Here is a 21579-nt window from a genome sequence, read left to right as displayed (position 1 = left end):
CAGAGAATAGATAGAACTTAACCTTGGACTTTAGCTCCTCAATTAACCTTGGCACTGTAACACTGGGCTCTGGATGACACATTAGAGTGATTCTTAAATAGCTTTCTAAGTCAGGGATGAAATACCAATGTTTTTCTGGAACATTGCTTTTGCAGCAGAACTCACAAAGGAGATAACAGGAAGGATCGTCAGCTAATAAGGTCTCTCCTGAACCTTCCCTGGACAGGCCGTAGATCAGGGCAACTCTCCGAGGTGAACCTATTTACAAAATGTTTATGGAGAAGTGGAACTGAAATTTCGGAGTGCACCCTTAGCTGCAGTATAGATAAACCTGTCAGCACTGCCGAAACATAAATGGTGTAGCAAAAGATACTTTGCTAATGCCAGTGAGAAAATGTGTTTAATGATAGTTATGAACACAGGCAGTAGACCGAATCCTTTTCACACAGACAGAGGTGTTTATGAACAATCATGGTCATGTCCTTGTTCATATTCATGTTTATATATGCCAGACATTCTTGGTTTGGTGTATAACCTGTCAGCAGTCTGCAGATAATTACCTTCCCAAATGTGCTTTCCTTAACAGAACTTTTTGGTGTTTCAATATTTTTATGTGTGCAGAATACTCATAGTTTAGTCACTTAAACAAAAAATAAAAATAAAAAAAAATCCACATGCAAGTACGTCAATTTTTGAAATGCTTCATGGCTTCACTGGCTATGATTCACATCTTAAAATACAGTTATACATCTGACACATTTCTGCTTTTTCATTTAATTAAAAAAGGCTGCTAATCATGAAAAACATGTTTAAAATGTTAAAGATGGAAAAACAAGCAAAGTGAGTTGGAATTAATTTTGCATGGGTTTGCATGATTCCTGAAGCCAAATTAAACAGATTTGCTTTTCCTTTTCTATAAAATAATGTTTTGTAGTTCTCTGCATAGGTTTCAGTCTGTCTTCAGCAGAACTAAATGTCATCGGAGATTCTTTGTGCTAACATCACCTTGACCATTAGTTCGTGAAAATAATTTCATTTTCTTTTTCTATGAGACTTACTGTAAGGAATTCAATAATGGTTTTGCAAAGAAGTACACTATGTGTCAGATTGGATTGGAAAATCAGGTGTAAACCACAATTCATATAAAACTTCTAGCAAAGAAAGTGAATATGTTAGTTAGGGCTAGTAGGAAGTGCTGCCAGAAGTCAGGACTACATGAAGTAAAGTAATGTCCTCAGGATGATCATTGCCAGAGGACCAGTAGACCAACAATAACACCAGGTGAACCTGTGCTGCTCACAAGATTGGATGTGAATACTTTAAAGAAGAATACAGTAAGTGAATAGGCTTCCTTGGGGTATTTCAAGGAATATGGTGATGTTCTGTATGTGCAACTAAAATTATGACAGAAGCAGAAAAATAAGGCCTCTTCCACCCACAGTGTGAAAGTAATTATATGCATAGAAGTACTCAATTAGCCTTCTTAAATCAGCAGACTGCGTTGTGGTGACGGGTGCTGCATAGCTTGGCCAGCAGTGAGAGCAAACTTGTTTGTTCTAGCCTGGTTTCTACATCCTATTGCTTTTTGAGCATGAAAACACCACTGGTGGAAACAGGAGGTCCAGGTTGGTGCAGGATAAGCACTGTGAATGACTTTACAGGTAGGGCACTTGTGGCATGAATGAAAGAGGAGAATTTTGCCCCTGGTCTGCCAAACTGCCAAATTCTTGCTCAATTTACTGTGTGGTCACACTGCAGTTTTTTTTAGTAAGACTATTGGTTTCTGGTTTTGTTATAATGTAGGTTTTCACACTTTCTTTCATCTGTAGCCTGTCACTGTAATCTACAGCTCTTTCACTCCTACTTAACTCAATGTCCTTTTTATTCCCCAACTTGCTTGCTCTTTACTGATAATCCTTTAACTCTTTTTTGGAAGTTTTTTCACTAGCATAAAGAAATGTAAATTTCCATGGTGAGCACAACTGTTGTGTTTCAGAATGTAGAGCAGAAGGTATAATCTCCGTTTGACTGCAATTTTGCAATTCAAAATTTTTAATGGCCTATATATATTCATAGTAAGATTATGGTTACCATTTTATTTTACAACACTAATATCAGTATTACTTACTGCAGTGGGTTTTGCTGTTCTATTTGTATATAAGTCACCTAACTTAAGTTTAATACTGCTAGTAGTTATTCTCAAACTTTAGCAGTGCTACTGTTTTGTCCTTGAAAAAGAGGGTAATGAAGTATCAATTTCTAAAGCAGTGGTTTTTAAGGAAGATTTCTGATCTTTAGAAAGTGGAAGTTCTGTTAATTAAATAGGCTGCTGAAATGGAAACTAGAAGACTCTTTAAAAATAACCCGTTTCTTACATCCATGAGCTTACTGTCTTTGGCATCACTGAACACTCCTCTGTGCATATACAACCTATGGACTTCTGCCAGTGCATTGCAGAAAAAAGTTGTTTTGTATTTGTTCCTTCATGCAGTGGATGGTAAATAAAAACAGTCATTTCATCCTTGCATCTTGTTGGTGTACCTACCTCAGTTGACCAGCATCTTTACAAGAGTATGTCTACAGTCAGTGGTCATTTGGCTGTTTGATAGTTTCCTTCATGTTCTCTTGAACTGATCACATTTAAAAAAAAATCTTGGCTTGATGTTTATCCAGTCTCCTAGCATGGTTGATTTGTTAAATAAAAGCTTTTTGAAATCAGAAGAGCAGTTCTATAACCTTAGTAACAAAAGTTATTATTTCTCTGAAGAATAACTAATAATAATAATAATATCTAGAGAGTGATTTGCACTAGGACTGTTAGATGAGCTAAGATGGAAAAAGGAAGCTTTCTCGGTGTAGCAAGTAGCACAGTAACTAGATATATCCAATTGAAAGCTGTTTGAAATAACTTGTAGGAATGGAAACTTTACAAGAAAAATGAAAAAAAATCATTGAGGAGGAAAAAGTCAGAATAAGGATGTAGTGAAATGTAATGGAGTTCAAGATCTTGAGTGGAAGAAGCAAAGCAAAAAGTAGGATTGCTACCTGGACTTCAGGAAAGCCAATTTTGACCTTTTCTGGATCTACATGGAGCTATCCCATGGACTAGGGTGTTAGAAGGTAAGGGGGTGTGTGAGAGCTGGTCAGCATTTAAACAGCTCTACTTCCAAGCTCAGGATCAGTGCACCCCTGTGAGCAAAAAATCAGGAAAGGGTGGCAGGAGACGTATGTGGATGAGCAAGGAATTCGTGCACAAACTCAAAGGAAAGAAGAAGGTCCATGAAATGTGGAAAAAGGGTCTGACCACTTGGGAAGAATATAGAAATGTTGTCAGGGCCTGCAGGAATGCGACGAGGAAGGCTAAAGCCCACCTGGAATTGAATCTGGCAAAGGAGATAAAGGATAATAAAAAAGGCTTTTTAAAGTATGTTAACAGTAAAAGGAAGACTAGGGAGAATGTGGCTCCCCTACTAAATGAGGGGGGTGTTCTGGTAACAGGGGATGCTGAGAAGGCAGAGATACTGAATGCCTTCTTTGCTTCTGTCTTCAGTGAAAAATCTCCCCCTTGGGAATCCCAGACCCTGGAGGTTGTGAGAGGGTCTGGGGAATGGAAGAGTTCTCTTTAGTCAGGGAAGAGGTGGTCTGAGAGTGCCTAGGCAACACCAATGTTCATAAATCCCTGGGACCCGATGGGATGCATCTACAGGTGCTAAGGGAGCTGGCAGAGGTGATTGCTGAACTGCTTTCTGTCATCTTTGAGAGGTCTTGGAGAATGGGAGAGGTGCCTGAAGACTGGAGGATAGTAGTGTCACTCTGGTCTTCAAAAAGGGCAAGAAGGAAGATCCAGGTAATTACAGGCCAGTCAGCCTCACCTCTGTCCCTGGAAAGGTGATGGAACAGCTTGTGCTGGATGTCATCTCCAGACAACTGAAAAAAAAGGAGGTTATCAGGAGTAGTCAGCATGGGTTCACCAGGCGGAGGTCGTGCTTGACCAACCTGGTAGCCTTCTATGATGTTGTCACTGGCTGGGTGGATGGGTAGAGAGCAGTGGATGTAATCTACCTTGATTTCAGCAAGGCATTTGATACTGTCTCCCAAGACATCCTTATCCTTAACAAAGCTGAGGAAGTGTGGGATAGATGAGTGGACAATGAGGTGTGTTGAAAACTGGCTGACTGGCAGAGCACAGAGGGTCGTTGTTGATGGTGCAGAGTCTGGTTGGAGGCCTGTAACCAGCGGTGTTCCCCAGGGGTCGTGTTGGGTCTGGTCTTGTTCAGCATCTTCATCGATGACCTTGATGAGGGGATAGTGGCCACCCTCAGCAAGTTTGCTGATGATATGAAGTTGGGAGGATTGGCTGACACACCTGAAGGCTGTGCTGCCATTCAGCGAGACCTGGATAGGCTGGAGAGCTGGGCAGTAAGAAACCAGATGAGATTTAATAAAAGCAAGTGTAGAGTCTAGTATCTAGGGAAGAATAATTGCATGCACCGGTACAGGTTGGGGGATGACCTGCTGGAGAGGAGCTCCGTGGAGAGGGATCTGAGTGTCCTGGTGGACGACAGGTTGGCCATGAGCCAGCAGTGTGCCCTTGTGGCCAAGAGGGCCAATGGCATTCTGGGGTGCATTAAAAAGAGCGTGGCCAGCAGGTCGAGGGAGGTGATCCTCCCCCTCTACTCTGCCCTGGTAAGGCCTCATCTGGAGTACTGTGTCCAGTTCTGGGCTCCCCAGTACAAAAAAAGACAGGGATCTCTTGGAAAGAGTCCAGCGGAGGGCCACAAAGATGGTGAAGGGCCTGGAGCGTCTCCCCTGTGAAGAAAGACTAAGTGAACTGGGTCTGTTTAGCCTTGAGAAAAGACTGAGAGGGGCTTGATCCAGGTCTATAAATATCTAAGGTGTGGGGGGCAGAGTGGCGAGGCCAGACTGTTTTCTGCAGTGTGTGGAGACAGGACAAGGGGAAATGGCCAGAAACAGGAGCATAGGAAGTTCCTCACAAATGTGCGCAAGAGCTTCTTTACAGTGAGGGTGACGGAGCACTGGAACAGGCTGCCCAGGGAGGTTTGGAGTCTCCTTCTCTGGAGATATTCAAGACCCACCTGGACTCCTTCTTGTGCAACCTGGTGTAGGGAACCTGCCTTGGTAGGGGGGTTGGACTCGATGATCTCTGGCAGTCCCTACGATTCTGTGATTCTGTGATTGTCATACAACTTCCAACATCTCATCTAATTGTTGGCTTTCTTCTTCCCATTTTACTCTTCTAAATTGCTTTAGTGCTTAAACAACACAAAGAGGAAGTTTCTTGGTATTTTCCTGCCATGTAAATTACTACTTTTCATCATTCCTTTCTGTGGAGAAGAAAGAACACATCTCTTTTTAGAGCTAGATGGTTATTCTTCACAGAAAGTGTGCTCAAATGCCTTTCAACCCTAGAAAAGATCCAGAGACTATAAAATCCTGTTCTGAATCAGTGGGTACTGTGAAAGTCTAAGTAGAGGCATGGAGAATCAGTACCATTTTTTGTTTGCTTACAGTAATAAACATAATGTATATAAACACAGACCTGTATGTGTGCATATGAAAATATATATAACATGATATATATATATATATTGCATAGTCTAAAATTTAGAAAAAGGGACATCCTTTCAGTTTTTTCTTAAATGTAGATTGTGTTGTCTAGAATGAATTTGAAGTTTCTTTCAATGAATAGTTTGTAAATGCTGTTTTTGAGGAACCATGAAGAAAGATCCACTTGGACATGTGAAAAATTGGAATTAGGAACATGCAGTGGGAGTTCATTAATGATTCAGGATGGTTGGTTTCAGTTTTCCCTCCTTCCTTTCACAAGGCAAAATCCAATCAATACTTTCCTTTCAAGGACACAACTGCTGCTCGGTGTCTTCTTATAACCCTTTCCCAACCATATGAGTGTTCTGGAGGATTTAATTACTAGTTTAATCGAGGTTGTCATCAATAACTCTCAGCATCATCAGGCTTGGACATAAAGCCATGTTATTAGAGGAGAGTGTTCAGCTCTTATCCAAGTACAGGGGAGCTGTGCTGATGAATAGCTTCAGGTCACACTGTTTGGCAGTCATGAAAAGAGCTTTTTCCCTCCCTTTCTGTCCCCAGTAATAATATGTTGTGTTATGGCTGAGAAAGTATGTTCGGCTGTGAAGGAATGGTATTCAGTTTCAGATATTTGATTCTGCAGGGTTTGTAAAATTGAGTTGAATTTGAGAAAATAGTTTCTCTTTGTGTGAAGGACATTTTCATTGTATGGGTTATGATCCATTGTATTGTATTTTGGAAACTTGTTTTCTAGGAAGGCACAAAAAAGGTGTATTTTTTAAAAAAGTGATAGTTCATTATTTTTTTCCTTCTTTGGAAATTGTTTCAATGTAGATTAAATGAACTTTTTGTATACTCAATAACTAACCTCACTTCCTGTAATGATATTCTAAATCCTAAGAAAAGTCCTAGATTCAGTATTTTAATTGCAGGAAAGGCCACAGTGATCCTCTGATGAGGATGGAAACTTCTATTGTGGTAAATTAGCTTTCCTGTTTATTAAATATCATAAGCAGTCACCCACAAATACAGAAGAATATCTTAATTATACTTTTGTTTGGAATCTCATCAGAGTATTCTCTCAGCCAAGCACTTGCTTTCTGAATAGGCTGCTAAAATACAGATTTGATACTTTGTCAAGAGGTGAGCAATGCTGTCACTGTATACTTCAATTTTCACATATACATCAAATTGCTCTATATTTTTAAAAATATAAATTCTGTAGTTTCAAAGTGATATTTAAGATCTGTTCACTTTATTAGAATGAACTGAAAATACTACTAGTATTCTAATATACTAAACCAAAAAAAAAATTAGTCCAGTGTAATTTTTATGTTGGCTGAAAAATAGCAAATAAAATTTGTGGCATTCTCTCTTCATTCTTGTGCTTTTTAGTAAACAGGTGAAAGGTCTGCAGTCAAGAGAGTTATCATAATATTTTCATAATCAGGCTTCTGGAGGTCAGATACATTGTAGAACACAAAGAACACAATTAATCATGCTTGTTGAACACAATGAATCCAGATTTGCAGTGGATTGTAATCCCCTACCCATCAAAGAATGTCTGTAGTTCCCTTTACCCTTTCTACTGATGAGTATTTAATGTGGTTCAAATCAGTTTTATATATACTCTATTGATTTTAAGCTGTTCATAACACGCTGCTAGTAGAAAATCTACTTATATTGCTACTGGAAGAGCCATGTTTTAAAATTAATATAATTTCCAAGGAAAAAGATGTTTGGTGACTTGTGATGTATGTTGGAAGATACTTGTGTATACATACATATATAACTACCCAAATTTTCAAGCAATATAACTGATGCAGATTGTTAAAATTGCCATATGGCTGGTGATTGCTTTTATTTGTTTTTTGTTTTTATACATTTCTCCCTACGTTGAATTCATAACATTTCTAAATCTACTGGCCATAGATCATTGCCTTTGCGCATGAAAGTCATAGTTTCATGTTTCAAAGTGTACCTAGAACCAATATCTGAAAACTTGGTTTAATTTGGGAGTGTTTGTTTCTACTCATTGTGATGACTCTTGCTGATCTACCACAGATTAGAAGAGGAGTAGAACGTTACATTGCCTTCTGCATTACAGAAACAGCAAAAGAACACTAGTCCTTTGTCACAACAGATGGCAGCTGGGAGAAACTTCAGGCAATGCAAGTTAGTTAGAGGTTAATTTCAGTACTGGAAGTGAAGACAGTGCCAGGTACTGAACAAGCTGTTTTTCTAGTAGGTCTTCTAAGGATTCATTAATGTAGTGAATTACTGACTTGGCTATTAACAAACTGGATTTTGGTCTATATATGATCCTCAACAAAAGCAAACACGCCAGCAGAAAACTATAAACAAAAATGTGCTCCATGAGGTATGACTAAGGATTGGTCCTTGATTTCAGAAGGAGCTATCAAGACATTAAGCTCGAAGGGTGACCATTAGGTCTAGGGAGGTGATTCCTATACTATGAGACCCCTACAGCATTCAGTTCTGTGAATATTTTAAAGCCATGCAGTTTTCTATAGTTCTGAAACACTATAAGCTGTGTTTAGTAGGATCAAGTAAATAAAATATATAAGTTAACAGTGACAGCTCTTCCTCATGGTATAGATCATTAACTGAAAAATGTGAACCGAGAAGAATCTGAAAGTGTCACAGTGGACTTTCTCTCCTGCAAAGAGGGATGGAAAATAATGCAATTGGTGAAGAAAAGTAAATATAAAAAGAGTACTCAGTTGCAAACTGAGCCCTGAAAATTGCATTAATGGTAATGCGTTCCATTCCAGTTCATGGTGAAGTAAAAGGAGTTGGTCTGGTAGATCAAATATGGCTTTCATTGCAAGACTGCGACACTGAAGGTGAGATAATAAAGCTATTCAGACTCCTAACCTATAAAGAATGAAGACTCTATTGTTTCTACATATACCTGCTGAATTTACAGAATTATTTTTTCTTAGAACAGATGTAATTATAAAATACTGTGGTTGTTTAGAGGATTTTTTTTTTCCAGGATACATATGTCCCATATGTATATATTCAATTCATACAATTTTAGGTAAAAATGTTAATAAGTGAAAATTATGAATAATTACTGTTATATCTGGTTCACATATTAATTTGGCAAGTTCTATTTCTTTAGTTGTCATGACTTTGAACAGGCCTTGAAAAAGATTTTATTCCATTGAAATATTTTGGACTAAATGGGCTATATGAGAGTTTGAGAATATAACTTACTGTCTTGTTTCATTCATTAGGAGTATATTGTGAAGCAGGACTTGGAAAGAATTAATTTGGTGTAAGCAAACCCAGCAATATATCTGTGGAAAAGTCCTAAGTAATCATGTTTAGACTAGTGTCTTTAGATGAGTAGAGGTTTTTTTTGTTTGTTTTTGTTTGTTTTTTGTTTGTTTTTGAGTTTGCTAATGTTTTCAATTATCATACTCTTTCCCAGTCCAGACAAGAATAAAATTACAAGAGCTCTCAAGTACCTGTTAATATATTTTTCAGAGAGAACGTAAAAAAATTATTTTCTATTCCATCACTATTGATTCATGGCACTAAGTCTAAATAATTAGAACAGGTCAAATATCAGGCTTTTGTGTCCTACATTAACAAAATTGTTACAATTATTTTGAGAATTATTTAAGCATTTACAAAACTAGCATGCATTTCATATTAACTGACTCATCCTCTCCATTTTATTGTATGTCAGATAATCAGAAATAATTCAATTCTGTATTATCTGTAAAGTAATCTTGCCAGGGAGAAAATAGAGTGTGTAGTTTGCATGTACTGTATCATTTCACCACTTCTGGAGCAAAGCATATCAGCATTTGAGGGCATCATAGCAAAAGGGAGTAAGCATATTTTCCTTGGCGCTCAGGGGAAGCCATAGGTCATGCCCATATATTTAAAAATCTTTTCTCCCTCATCCCTCAAAAAAGATGGCCTCATCCATGCTCTGTATTGTGAATAATTCTTGACCAGTGCTGTCCTTGGAACCATACTGGAACATTGTGTGGGAGAGTGTTATTTGTCTTAGGTCAAAAGGGTGCTCTAATTAAATATAGATGAAATAATTGTGGCTAAAAAAAAAGATATACTCTTGCCAAAGCGTGGGCTTTGGCCTTTCCTTTTTTACTGACACAGATGTACCCTGAGCCTTTTTTTTTTCAAGTCTTTAGCATGATTACTCTGTCTTGATGGAGTCAACTGAGTTCTAATTTGCACTATCCTGTTCCCTACAAAATTTATGACAGAAATATCTTTGGGATTGTATGTCTTTGGTTGGATAGCAGGACAGGATATTGATCCAGATGTATGAGGAGGGAAAGGCTCTTACCAGAGCCTAGAAAGTTAGGTTTGGTGTGCATCTGCGGAAGCAGACAAATAGGATCTAGAAAGGATCTAGAGTGTATACAGCAAGCATACTGTGTGTCAGATATGGATAGGAAAACCAGTACCTGTTGTAGGAACAGAGTTTTGAAAAAGAAAACCGTCTTATTCACTGACTTGATAATAGCCTCTCCTAGCAGTTAAGGCAATAAGCCACTAAATATTATCCATTATATACTCATGTCTGATTTATTTCATGTTAATTCAGTTTATAATTACATTGCATCATTTAGTAAAAGTGTTTACTTTTGCCAGTACAAAAGTGGTTGAGTCTTCAGATGGGGACATACAGTTAGCCTATTAAATGTAGTACATATTTAGTTCTGTCAAAAAGGTGCCATAAAAGGTACTATTCTTATATATAAAGAGTGGGAATATACCTTTTTCCTCAAGACAAAGTGCAGTACTGTTCTCTTCCTCTGTTCCTTGCTGCATCCTGTAAAGAGTGCTCCTCTGAAGGGAAAGTCCATTTTGTGCCCACACGAAGTGGAGAACAGAAGAAAGCAAATCAAGAATAAATGTAAAGTCCACATTGTTTTTGTCTCAAAGAGCTGTGCTTCAGGAGATTCAGACTGTTTTATGTAGTTCTGAGTTGAGCAGTTATTCTCTGTCCTCTGTGTTTGGCTGGAATCACAGGGTCATTCTCAGACAAGCAGTGTCTTCAGTGTGATTCTGACCTAGTGAAGCATCTGGACAGGCAGAAAAGTTCCTATAGCCTTAGGACAGGGGCAAGACCTTAGTTTACATACTTCAGCCTACCTGAGAAATGTGTGCCAAATATTGGTATGGCCTTGGCTACAAATCCAGATCATGATGTTCATGAGGAACCATTCTGTGTGTCTTTTTTCTCTACCCTCGAATCACAAGTGATGCTTGGATGATCACAGAGTGCATAAGGTTCAGTGAAAGGTGATTGTAAATTTGTCTGTTCTTTATCCTGTGACAGTAGAATTTGTGAGGGTATGTGGGGACCTGTATCTTAATCTTTCTAACAGAAAAGGAATACTTGAATCAAAGTTGTATCAAAACGTTGCAGTGATCTCTTGCCATATGGCCTTAAGGTCTACACAAAATGAAGGAGGGAAAGATGCACAAAAATATTGTAGTAGTACTTCTGGAGCAAAACTGTGACTGGGATAGCTGGAATTTGCCTCTTAGTTGTTTTCTCTTATCCCATTATCCTCATCATTGGCCATGCTACTTCTCAACAGCATTTATCCTACACAGATCAGGTTTTATAAAAATACCCTTAGTTGCCATGTGGAGCTAGTTGAATGGCAGTGACTGTAATGGGAGATCACTGAAATTAGTGGAGTAAAAGAATGAGAACTGTTTTACTTGATGTGGTCAGTGATCAGTGTATGCATCTTCTAAGAATAATTCAGATTTCATGGTCTCAAGATAAAATGTCATAGGAAGGAAGCTAGAGCTGAACAATTGTTCAGTAACAACTATGAGACCTATAATAATCAAAGGTATTGAAATTATTGTATGGCAAAAGTAAGCAAAATAATGCAATTGAATATGTATAATATAGTTCAATAACTCTTACTGTAGTAGAATGAGCAACATTTTTTCCTTTATTTCCATATATGTAACCTGACGTGCTAATTTGAGTCAAAAGGAGAGGTATGGACAGTGTGGACTATCTGTTGATTCTTGGAATTATGCAAACTAAAATGATGGTAGAGTTGGCTTCAGTATTCAGGTAGAGTTAGGCAGAAAGGTTTCTGAGTTGAAAGTGATTCTGTTTTTCAAAGGAGTGAGACGTAATTATTGGGTGTCCTTCATGTGCTCTGATCTTCCTCTTAGTGTCTGTAAACTGACACTTGTCAAAAGTGCATCTGTGTGGCAGCATTTCTGCATTTTACGTGCATACCAGTGAGCGTATTAAACAGAGATGCTACAGATGTCATAAGGTAAAAAGCCTTTTTTCTTAACAGCTTTGACTTTTCAAGTACTTGCAGAAAGCTTTAAGAAAGGAGTCCTTGATATATTGATTGATCTCTCAGGCATACATGCAAATGAAGTGTAAAATAACCTGCAGACACCTATATTTTAAAGTGCATGTGCAGATAGTTAATTGTTACGCCCTTTCCTGCAAAGTGGGTTTCTATTAACATGCATTTTCTGTGATTTTATGGAAAGCTTCTGTTTCTGCAGTTCTTGAGTTCGAACAGTTGCTTATTTATACTCTCTCTTTTTACTTTGATCTGCACCTGAATTAGAAGCTGAATAAAATAAATACACTCAGTAGCTCTAAGCAGTGGTGTTTTGAGCCTCAGGATTTAACATCCTTGACTGTCACTAATCAATAGCAAGCAAAGCAACTACAGCATTGGGAACAGTTCTGCAAAAAGAAACGTCTATTAGATATTTTGCTGGAAGACATGATGATGATGATTGTCTTTGAGAAAGATGCAGTGTTTTCTTCTTAAAAGTGTTTCATTTTATACTGACTGCCTGGAAAATGAGCACGTCTTCCAACATATCGTTTAAAGAAACAAAATAAAAGCTTCAGACAAGTTAAAAAGAGATTAAAATATTAACCGATCCTCATTGCCAATGTAGGGGACTGTCATCCCCATGTATTTCTGGGTGATCAAGACAAGTTTTATTATTTCTTGGTCCTATCTCATTTCACACTGAGAACAGCTCTATAGGGTCCTTTACTAAAGTATGTATAATTATGTTGACACTCTGTCTCATTTCATGAACTTGTAGATAAATGTAACAAACCATCAAGTAGATTGAATGCTGCCTGAAACACAAATGTTAATGGCTCCTGTTATATTAAGCCCATTTTGAAATCTCACACAGGTGGTAGCATCCATAAAATGACAATCTATGTATCCTTATCAGTGAAGCATAAATTAAACATTAGAGAAAAGCTACTGCTAGTGGAAAACAAATCTTTTTATAACATGGCAGTTTTGAAGAGATGCAAAGGAGTGCAAAGCCTCTTAAGTTTTGGTTTAGTATAAATAGTACTGAGGTTAATATGATACTGCATAGCGTGCTGTGTTCTTATTTTTTTGTAAACAGTGAGTATGAGAATCAAGACTCTTAATCTTGATGTACAACTTTATAGGGTAGTCTGCTTAATCTCTTCTGGTCCTAGTTTTTTAATTACTAAGTAAAATTAGTCACTGGAAGATCTGATCTGGAAAGAAGGACTAACGTGAAATTGAGATCAACATTTTTCTGGGAATTCTTGGCTCTAATGAGTTAGAGTATATCCAAATTTGTATGTTTAGCTCTTAGATTTCAATCTGTTTTTTTTCTATCCATACTTTTATCCATAGGTAAAAAGAATAATCATAAAATCATAGAATCATAGAGTGGTTGAAAAGGACACAATGATCATCTAGTTTCAACCCCCTGCTATATGCAGGGTCACCAACCACTAGACCAGGCTGCCTAGAGCCACATCCAGCCTGGCCTTGAATGCCTCCAGGGATGGCTCATCCAAAACCTACTCTGTGTGAAAAATAATAGATAATTATATCATCAGAGTTTTCAATATTGTAAATGAAAAGTACTATCTTTATCTCTCAGTGTAAAATGCTTGTTTAGAAATAAAGAAAAATTTATGTTAAATGTTTATGTCACAGTTTTGCTCTGAAACACAAGGTATTATTGAGCCTGATGCATGCAAATTCCAGAAGGAAAAGTATGGATTTGTTCAAACGTTTTTTATCTTCTGCTATTGGATAGGCATTGCTCTAATGAGGCAAGACATTATTCTTCTTTGTGCTATAAACATTCTGCAGAAACTTCTCCAGGAGCCTTTCCTTTCTTTCCAGTAAAAATGAGGCGACATTTTGTCCTCATTTTGCCACTGCATTAGCCAGCACTGGTCTTTGAAACATTGGCTCAGATCCAAGAAGCAAATGAAACTAGGAATGAATTATTTCATTTAATTTTCTACTTGAAATCAGAAACTAACAAATTTGATAAGAATACCTTTTTAGGTAATCCAACTGCATCTCTTTACTTTCTTCCTTCCACTCAGCAGTTTTAGTTTTCTCATATAAATCACTATTCATTTAAAAAGACCACAGATACATGTCATGTTATGCTTGATTGCCTCTAGTTAAGAGATATAAGAGTATACATTTGATTATTTGTTTTAAAATACTGTTTGGATCAAAGCACAAGTAATGTTCTGCTTAGGATAAACTACATGTACTTGGTGAAGAGAGAAGGCTTATTAAGATTTAGGAACTTTCAGTTGAACAACACTTGTTTAGCTTGTGCTTTCCCTTCAACACCTGAGTTTACACACAGGATCTCTGAATTTATACAACTACAAATATTTAGAGACATATTTGGGAGAGTGGGATGTGAATGTATGAAACTTAGATCTGAATGCAGTTAAGTTATCATTGCAGGAAACTTTTATTTACCCTGGCAGAATTGAGATCAAGTTTGTAACAACCAAAGAAGTTTGCCTGCAGGCCTCCATCTCATCAGAATATATTTCTTCATATTTTTTTAGACAACAAGGATCTCAGACAACTAAAATTTTGTATTTCTTTCTTTGTGCAAATGTTTAGAAGACCGCATCACAACATTTTCCTTCCTGTGAGATGGAATGTGATTGAGAGTTTTGGGACAGCTAGAAGGGTCAGACTGGATCTGACTTTGGGGAAGTTGTTCAGACTGGACCTGACTTTGATATAGCTGTGTATGTTTGTTGCAGGGCAGCTGGACTAGATGACGTTTATAGGTCCCTTCCAACTCTAAGGATTCTATGATTATATTGAGCCAGTTGATGAACTACTATCCCAGTAACACTAGTGTTCCCAAATACAGGGTTGAAATGCATTAGATGTTATGGTGCTCTTAGCTACTCAAATCACTATTGTGTGCTGGTTAAAAGAAGGAAAAAAAAATCCTCTCTGAATGTAAAGAAAGAAGTCTATGATTTATTTATTTATTTATTTATTTATTTTCAGAATGAGTTCAGTATGTAAAAATATATGCCTTTTTGTCTATGATGCATTTCTTCCTTCCTTCCTTCCTTCCTTCCTTCCTTCCTTCCTTCCTTCCTTCCTTCCTTCCTTCCTTCCTTCCTTCCTTCCTTCCTTCCTTCCTTCCTTCCTTCCTTCCTTCCTTCCTTCCTTCCTTCCTTCCTTCCTTCCTTCCTTCCATTTCCTTCCTCCCTCCCTCCCTCCCTCCCTTACTCCCTTCCTCCCTTCCATTTCCTTCCTTCCTCCCTCCCTCCCTTCCTCCCTTCCTCCCTCCCTTCCTCCCTTCGTCCCTTCCTTCCTTCCTTCCTCCCTCCCTCCCTCCCTCCCTCCCTCCCTGTCTCCCTTCCTTCCTTCCTTCCTTCCTTCCTTCCTTCCTTCCTTCCTTCCTTCCTTCCTTCCTTCCTTCCTTCCTTCCTTCCTTCCTTCATTTCCTTCCTTCCTTCCTTCCTTCCTTCCTTCCTTCCTTCCTTCCTTCCTTCCTTCCTTCCTTCCTTCCTTCCTTCCTTCCTTCCTTCCTTCCTTCCTTCCTTCCTTCCTTCCTTCCTTCCTTCCTTCCATTTCCTTCCTCCCTCCCTCCCTCCCTCCCTTACTCCCTTCCTCCCTTCCATTTCCTTCCTTCCTCCCTCCCTCCCTTCCTCCCTTCCTCCCTCCCTTCCTCCCTTCGTCCCTTCCTTCCTTCCTCCCTCCCTCCCTCCCTGTCTCCCTTCCTTCCTTCCTTCCTTCCTTCCTTCCTTCCTTCCTTCCTTCCTTCCTTCCTTCCTTCCTTCCTTCCTTCCTTCCTTCCTTCCTTCATTTCCTTCCTTCCTTCCTTCCTTCCTTCCTTCCTTCCTTCCTTCCTTCCTTCCTTCCTTCCTTCCTTCCTTCCTTCCTTCCTTCCTTCCTTCCTTCCTTCCTTCCTTCCTTCCTTCCTTCCTTCCTTCCTTCATTTCCTTCCTTCCTTCCTTCCTTTCTTCCTTCCTTCCTTCCTTCCTTCCTTCCTTCCTTCCTTCCTTCCTTCCTTCCTTCCTTCCTTCCTACCTACCTACCTATCTATCTTCCTTCCTTTTGTGAACAATGAGGCTGTTTATACAATAAATAGAAAAGCTAAAAGCAATTGGTCTTAAAGAGATTTTATCAAGCTCTCAATGAATGTAAACTCTTAGGAGGTTACAGATTATTTAGTATCTGAGTGATGGATTTACAAAACTCCTGAGATAGTTTGTTTGCAGCCCTTCCTGTTTACAGAAAGTAAACTGTAAGATAAAAAAAAAAAAAAAACTTCATTCTTGTCTCAAATCAATCTGTATCAGCAACACAACTTATGCTGCACTTTATTTAGCACATTCTTTTTGGGAAAGAGCAGATAGATGTAGATTTGGTGTTTTCAGAATAGTATATTGCAGAATTACTATTCGCTACTATCAGTAACGGATACAAATTTGTATTAAGACTAATAAAGAGTTCTGAACTCTCTGAATGACAAACTGATACTGGAATAAAAGTGCTACGGGGTTATGTTTTGAACTAATTTGTATTTTTTTTCATTACATTCAAGACATTTGCATCTGAGAGAGACAGTCATAATGTTCACTTAAATGATGAATGAATTTCTGTAATTCTTTATAAAGGGAAGATGGATAGCTTTTTTCTCTCTTCCATTTTTATTGATTTTTTTTTTTATTTTTATTCTTTTGTGTACTTTCTCTACAAGTCTGAGTATCTGCTTACATAACTGCCGTGTTTTTATAACACTAACATTAAATTCTGAATCCAATGTCATGGCAGAATCCAGTGCCCTGGCACCAAATAGGGCCAATATCAGGCTTTGCCTCCACCTGTCCAACAGACTGTTGAACTCTGAGAAGCAGTTAGGACATGACAAATAATCTTCTGAAAACCCACTGCCCATAATATTTTGCTTCCATTACTTCTATTACTCCAAATAGTCAAAGACTAAGCATACAAATTAAATCCAGTTTGTTTGCTGCTTAATGCATTTGTAGATTTCTTTACTTCTCCTGGAACTATTTTTGAAGCACTTCTGTGCAATTTCTATATCTATATATTTCAGTCCTTTTTTCCTTTTCACCTGTGGCTAGTCACATCTGCGACCCCTGTCCTCCACCTTTCCTCTTCTTTTCAATCCCTCTCTTTTCCTTTTTCTTTCCTCTTTTTTTTTTTTTTTTTTTCTCATCAGAATGAAAACCTGAAACTTATTTCAGTTTCCTCAAATTGCTTCGTTACATACAAAATAAGACTTTGTTTGTTTGTTTTGTTGTTGTCAGGGAACACATAAGAAAAGTGAAAGAAATAAGAGCCAGATGCACAGAATTAGAGAAATCCTTTTTTTCTTAGAGAGTTGTAATTGGAGCACTCAGAAAGAAATCAGCTGGTCTTCTACACGTTGAGCACATGTCCTAACTTCTAGAAATTTATTATAGTGTGGCAACTCCTCTTAGTGTTTGTAAATTTAGCTTTGGAGGTTTGGCTTCTACTGTAAAAAGTTCATTGCATTTGACTTGAAATTGCATTCTGAAGTAGAGTTTGACTATGTTTATGTAAAATAATAAGTCCCTGTAAAAAATTGTTCTAGTTATTCTGTCTGGGAAATAAATAAGTTACTGCTATGTGGAATGTAATTTTGGATCAGTTTTATAATAGGATAGGTAATAGATATTTGTGCTCATGAACAGTTCAGTGTGAGTTAGTTTTGTAGACTGAGATATTAACCCTTTTTTTCCTTTCAAAATCTATTGTCATTAACTTGTGTCTTCAATAGGACTTATAGGACTTCACCTTGTTGACTCCTGTAGAATGCTCAGGTCCCTAAACCTTGCTTTCTGTACTGCATTTTTCTTCTGAAGACACTTAAAACTACTAGAGTTGCTAACATTCGTAGAGTTGCAATTAATATAAGCAGACATTATCTACCTACGTTGTTTTCAGCACAATGCTGAAAGTTTAAGAGTAGTTCATCAATTAAGAACTTCTTGAATGAATATTAAAAAGTTAAACACAGCAGTTTGATTTCACTGTGATTGCAACAGTCTAGGTAAGAAACAAACTAAAAGACTAGACAGCTTTCACTTGCAATGATTTGCTTTAGTGTTAAAGATATGTGTATTTATGTAAATACACGTATCTGTCCTTCGCTTTAATCTTGATGAATGTATGTAGAATCAGAACTATAAGAAATCAAGATTCCACATAGGAACTTTGCACGGCCTGAAAACTTCAAAGGGAAGGTATTAACCATATAGTAGCTTTCAGTGCTAGGCTGACAAAATCATGATGGTGCTTCTTTTTTCCCTCTAACCCTTAACTTCCCCACATCTTTTAGAAGATTGCCATGGAAATAATGATTAACTGCAGTGACGTAGTGAAAATACTGACAAAAGGACCAGAAAAGCCTGACACCTTTGTACAGCCTCTAGAAACCTCAGTCTTCCTTAAATTCCGTTAGATAGTTTACCACTTGTATATGCTATCATGAGGATTAGTATACTTTGCAACTGTGCATTTTTCTTCATGCTGCAGTGGACTTTTAAGTTATATTTTAATTAGAAAATTACACCTGCACAATTGCACATCTCTTTGGTTTTTTTTTTTTTTTTTTTTTTTTTTTTTTGTTCTGTTTTGTTTTTTTTTTGGTCATTTGTTTTTCTTTGGTTGTATTTGGCTTGGTTTGGTTTGGTTTGTTGATTCTTTACACTGAATCATAGCAATTATTTCAGACGAAATAATTTTGACACACAGTTTTGGGAATGGGCAGTGGCTCAAAGCTAGCAATTTCAGCTTCATCACTTGCATCTAGGATGGAAGTAATAAAACATGCAAGAAATTAAGTAGCTACTTAATTACTAACAGTCAAATTGGACTTCTTTTGAAACTGATAGTGTAAGCAAATCAAGCAAATCAAGATTTGGCCCTGAATTGTTGTGGAATATATTTAAATTTTCAGCTCTTCATAAATATTGCTAGTTTACTAAAGCAACTTGAAAAAAAAACAACACTGACAAAAATAATAATAATTAAAAAAACCTACTTAGGAAGTTTACATTTACAGGATAATAGTACAACTCTCACATGTTGTTTTTTTTTTTTCCAAATGTCATTAGAACAAGTAATGGTGACTGTGAACAGTGATGTACATAATAACTCAACTGCATCAGATAACAACAGACTGGGTAAGAGAACGTTGTTCTAGGAAGCATTTATCCTGTAGGGTCAAATAGGGCTGAACATAGCTTTAAAATAGCCTTAGATGATCAGGTAATGTTTCGACATTAGGTGCACATTCTAATTTCTGATTTCTCCTTCATCTAAGAACAGAATATGACCTAGGGGCCTTTAGTTGTGTTTCAGTGTTTCATCATATATATGTTTTGATTTTCAAGTTTGATATTCAGAGAAAATAAGTTATACGATAGCTAAATAACATTTTCCCCAGTTTAATTTTTTTTTTTTCCCTGCCATTGCAAAGTTATTTGATGACACTAAGTGCAGAAATCTGTTTGGAGCAGATTATCTGCATGACCGAAGGCACGAATCAAAGATTACAGAGGACCCCATTGTTGTGTAACTATAACTTTGCGGCATAGCTGGATTTTCCAATTAGTTAATGGACCAATCCAAAGATATAGAACACATAAACCTGATTATGATTTTACTCACTATAGTCTTTTGGACAAGGCAGGACTTGTGGCTGAAGTTTATCGGCCAGTTCAAAGTGCAGGCCCTGGCTGTAGATTTCCAGATTGATTGCATTACAGCTCATGTATATTTAGAAGTATTAAAGACAAATGAGTAACATTATACATTTTTAATTGATGAATAAAATTCTGGCCTCAAGATAGAGCTGACTTTCTCATTTTCATAAATTCATGTGCCATTTTTATTTAACATTTTGTGTATGCTTTAAATGCATTTCATGTTTATGTGTTTGATTGTCAAGTATCCATTTGTGTTTGGACTTTCTTATTAATTTTTCTTTGACTTTTTCTCATAGCATGATTTCTCATATTTTATTTTGTTTCTTTTAGGTTTTGTTTTATTTCATAAGATCCCACTGGATGGGTAAATGAAATATGAAAAAGATGAGAGAGGGGCTGTTGAGCTTGTTATGGAAGTATGCTGCACACTAGGGTGTGGACAGTTCTTGCCCAGTGAAGTGCCACCTCCCTTGGACTTCTCTTTTAGACATTGGTTCTGTTTGGAGAACTCTAGAAGTACTTTCAAGCCAGTAGCTGTTTTTCAAGAACAGGGCAAAGCTAAGCCCTGAGGCAGCTATAAAATTCAAAAATTCCAGAAATAAGCTACCACACTCTTTCCTATTGCCTTGTCCTCACTGTGTCTTCAGAATGTCTTTGAGATGAAATTACATTATATTGTTTTCCTATGTCAATTTTTTTTTTCCTGTTTGAACATAACTAGAAAGATGTTGTTTTTATAGATAATATTTATCAAAGGTGAACTGCAAAGTTGCACTTGTATTTTTGCATAAATGGCTCATAAAACTCTTCCACAAACACTTTAAGTATGTGTGTAAATCCACTGATTTCAGTGGGAAAGCTGACATACTTAAAGCTAAGTTTGTGTATATTTTGAGGATATAGCCTTAAATACTAAAGCAGTAAATTGCAGAGTTGGCCCTGTAAATCATATTTTTATATGTGGTTCCACTGACTTTGCCAGTAGATGCTGAGTCTGAGCTGTATGGATAACGAGAGCAATATTGTTCACCACTGTTCTGGGTTTTGAACCTCTGCCATCATTTAATCATTCAGTCAGCTACACTTATTCAGTACTGTCCATAAGAACACAAAGCTTTAGTAGTCTGGAATACTGATTCTGAGCCAAGAGCAAGAGTAACAACACTATACTATTGGTGCTTCAGACTGTGTGCTTATAGGAATATTCAACTGTTCAAAGAAAAGTGTACTGTCTTCAGGAATCTTTACAATAGCAAGGAGGGTTTGCAAAAGCACAAGCATTTGGGCATATTGTTAGACATTCATTTTTATGCTGCTTATTTATGAAGTCCTGAGCATAAAATTTGATCTTTTCTGTTTAAGGAATATTCTTAGGAAAGGTGAAGTTTCTGTTTTTTTAGCTGAAAGTTAGTTAGGAAGCTTAGCAGCAAATGACTGAGATAGGTGAATATATTTCTATGAATTTTGATTGAATTGCTGAGCTTTTGATTTTAGTTCCTTGAGAAACAAGTGAAAGATTATATTATTTTTTCTCTTCTACATTTGCTTTTCATTTCTTTTCTTTTCTTTTCTTTTCTCTCTCTCTCTCTTTTTTTTTTTTTTAAATTTCAGACATTTTCACTCTTCTATTGAAAAACTGTTGTCAACATCAGTGGTTTTTTAAAGTATACTCTATCCTTCTCTTTCTACAAGAGTGTATATTCTATCTTCTTTTTTCTTGTCTTGGCCCTTTTGTTCTTTTTCCGAATACTTTATCTCTTTCTGCCTTTAAAGACTCCTAGTTCTTTGATTTTTTTTTTTATATTCTCTCCAGTCTCTAACATCCAACTTCTTTCTTCGAATTTTGCAAATGTCCTTATTAGTCAATAAGTATATCCACATTTGAATTCTTCATGATCTATGTAGTGAGATATTTCCTTTCTCTTGTAATTGACCAG

At 37.1% G+C, this 21579-nt stretch overlaps 1 protein-coding gene across 5 annotated transcripts in view; it reads left to right on the top strand.

The window, feature by feature from the left end:
* The window catches only part of NTRK2 (neurotrophic receptor tyrosine kinase 2), a 208961-nt gene that overhangs the window by 76198 nt on the left and 111184 nt on the right, over nt 1-21579 (top strand). For 2 of the 5 annotated variants that reach the window (XM_090130702.1, XM_090130701.1), the window contains one exon: nt 8367-8438. The exons of 2 other annotated variants lie outside the window; for them this stretch is intronic. In XM_090130702.1, coding sequence (XP_089986828.1) covers nt 8367-8438 — 72 coding nt within the window. Of the gene's footprint in view, nt 1-8366; nt 8439-19048; nt 19118-19972; nt 21116-21579 lie in introns of those variants that run through there. One more of the 5 variants, XM_090130704.1, reaches the window with a different exon arrangement.

The sequence above is a fragment of the Phasianus colchicus genome, chromosome Z, assembly GCF_987193195.1.
Source record: "Phasianus colchicus chromosome Z, bPhaCol1.hap1.1, whole genome shotgun sequence".
Lineage (NCBI taxonomy): Eukaryota > Metazoa > Chordata > Aves > Galliformes > Phasianidae > Phasianus > Phasianus colchicus.
Note: the sequence above shows the minus strand (reverse complement) of the source record. Positions and strands in the feature narration are given on the sequence as shown.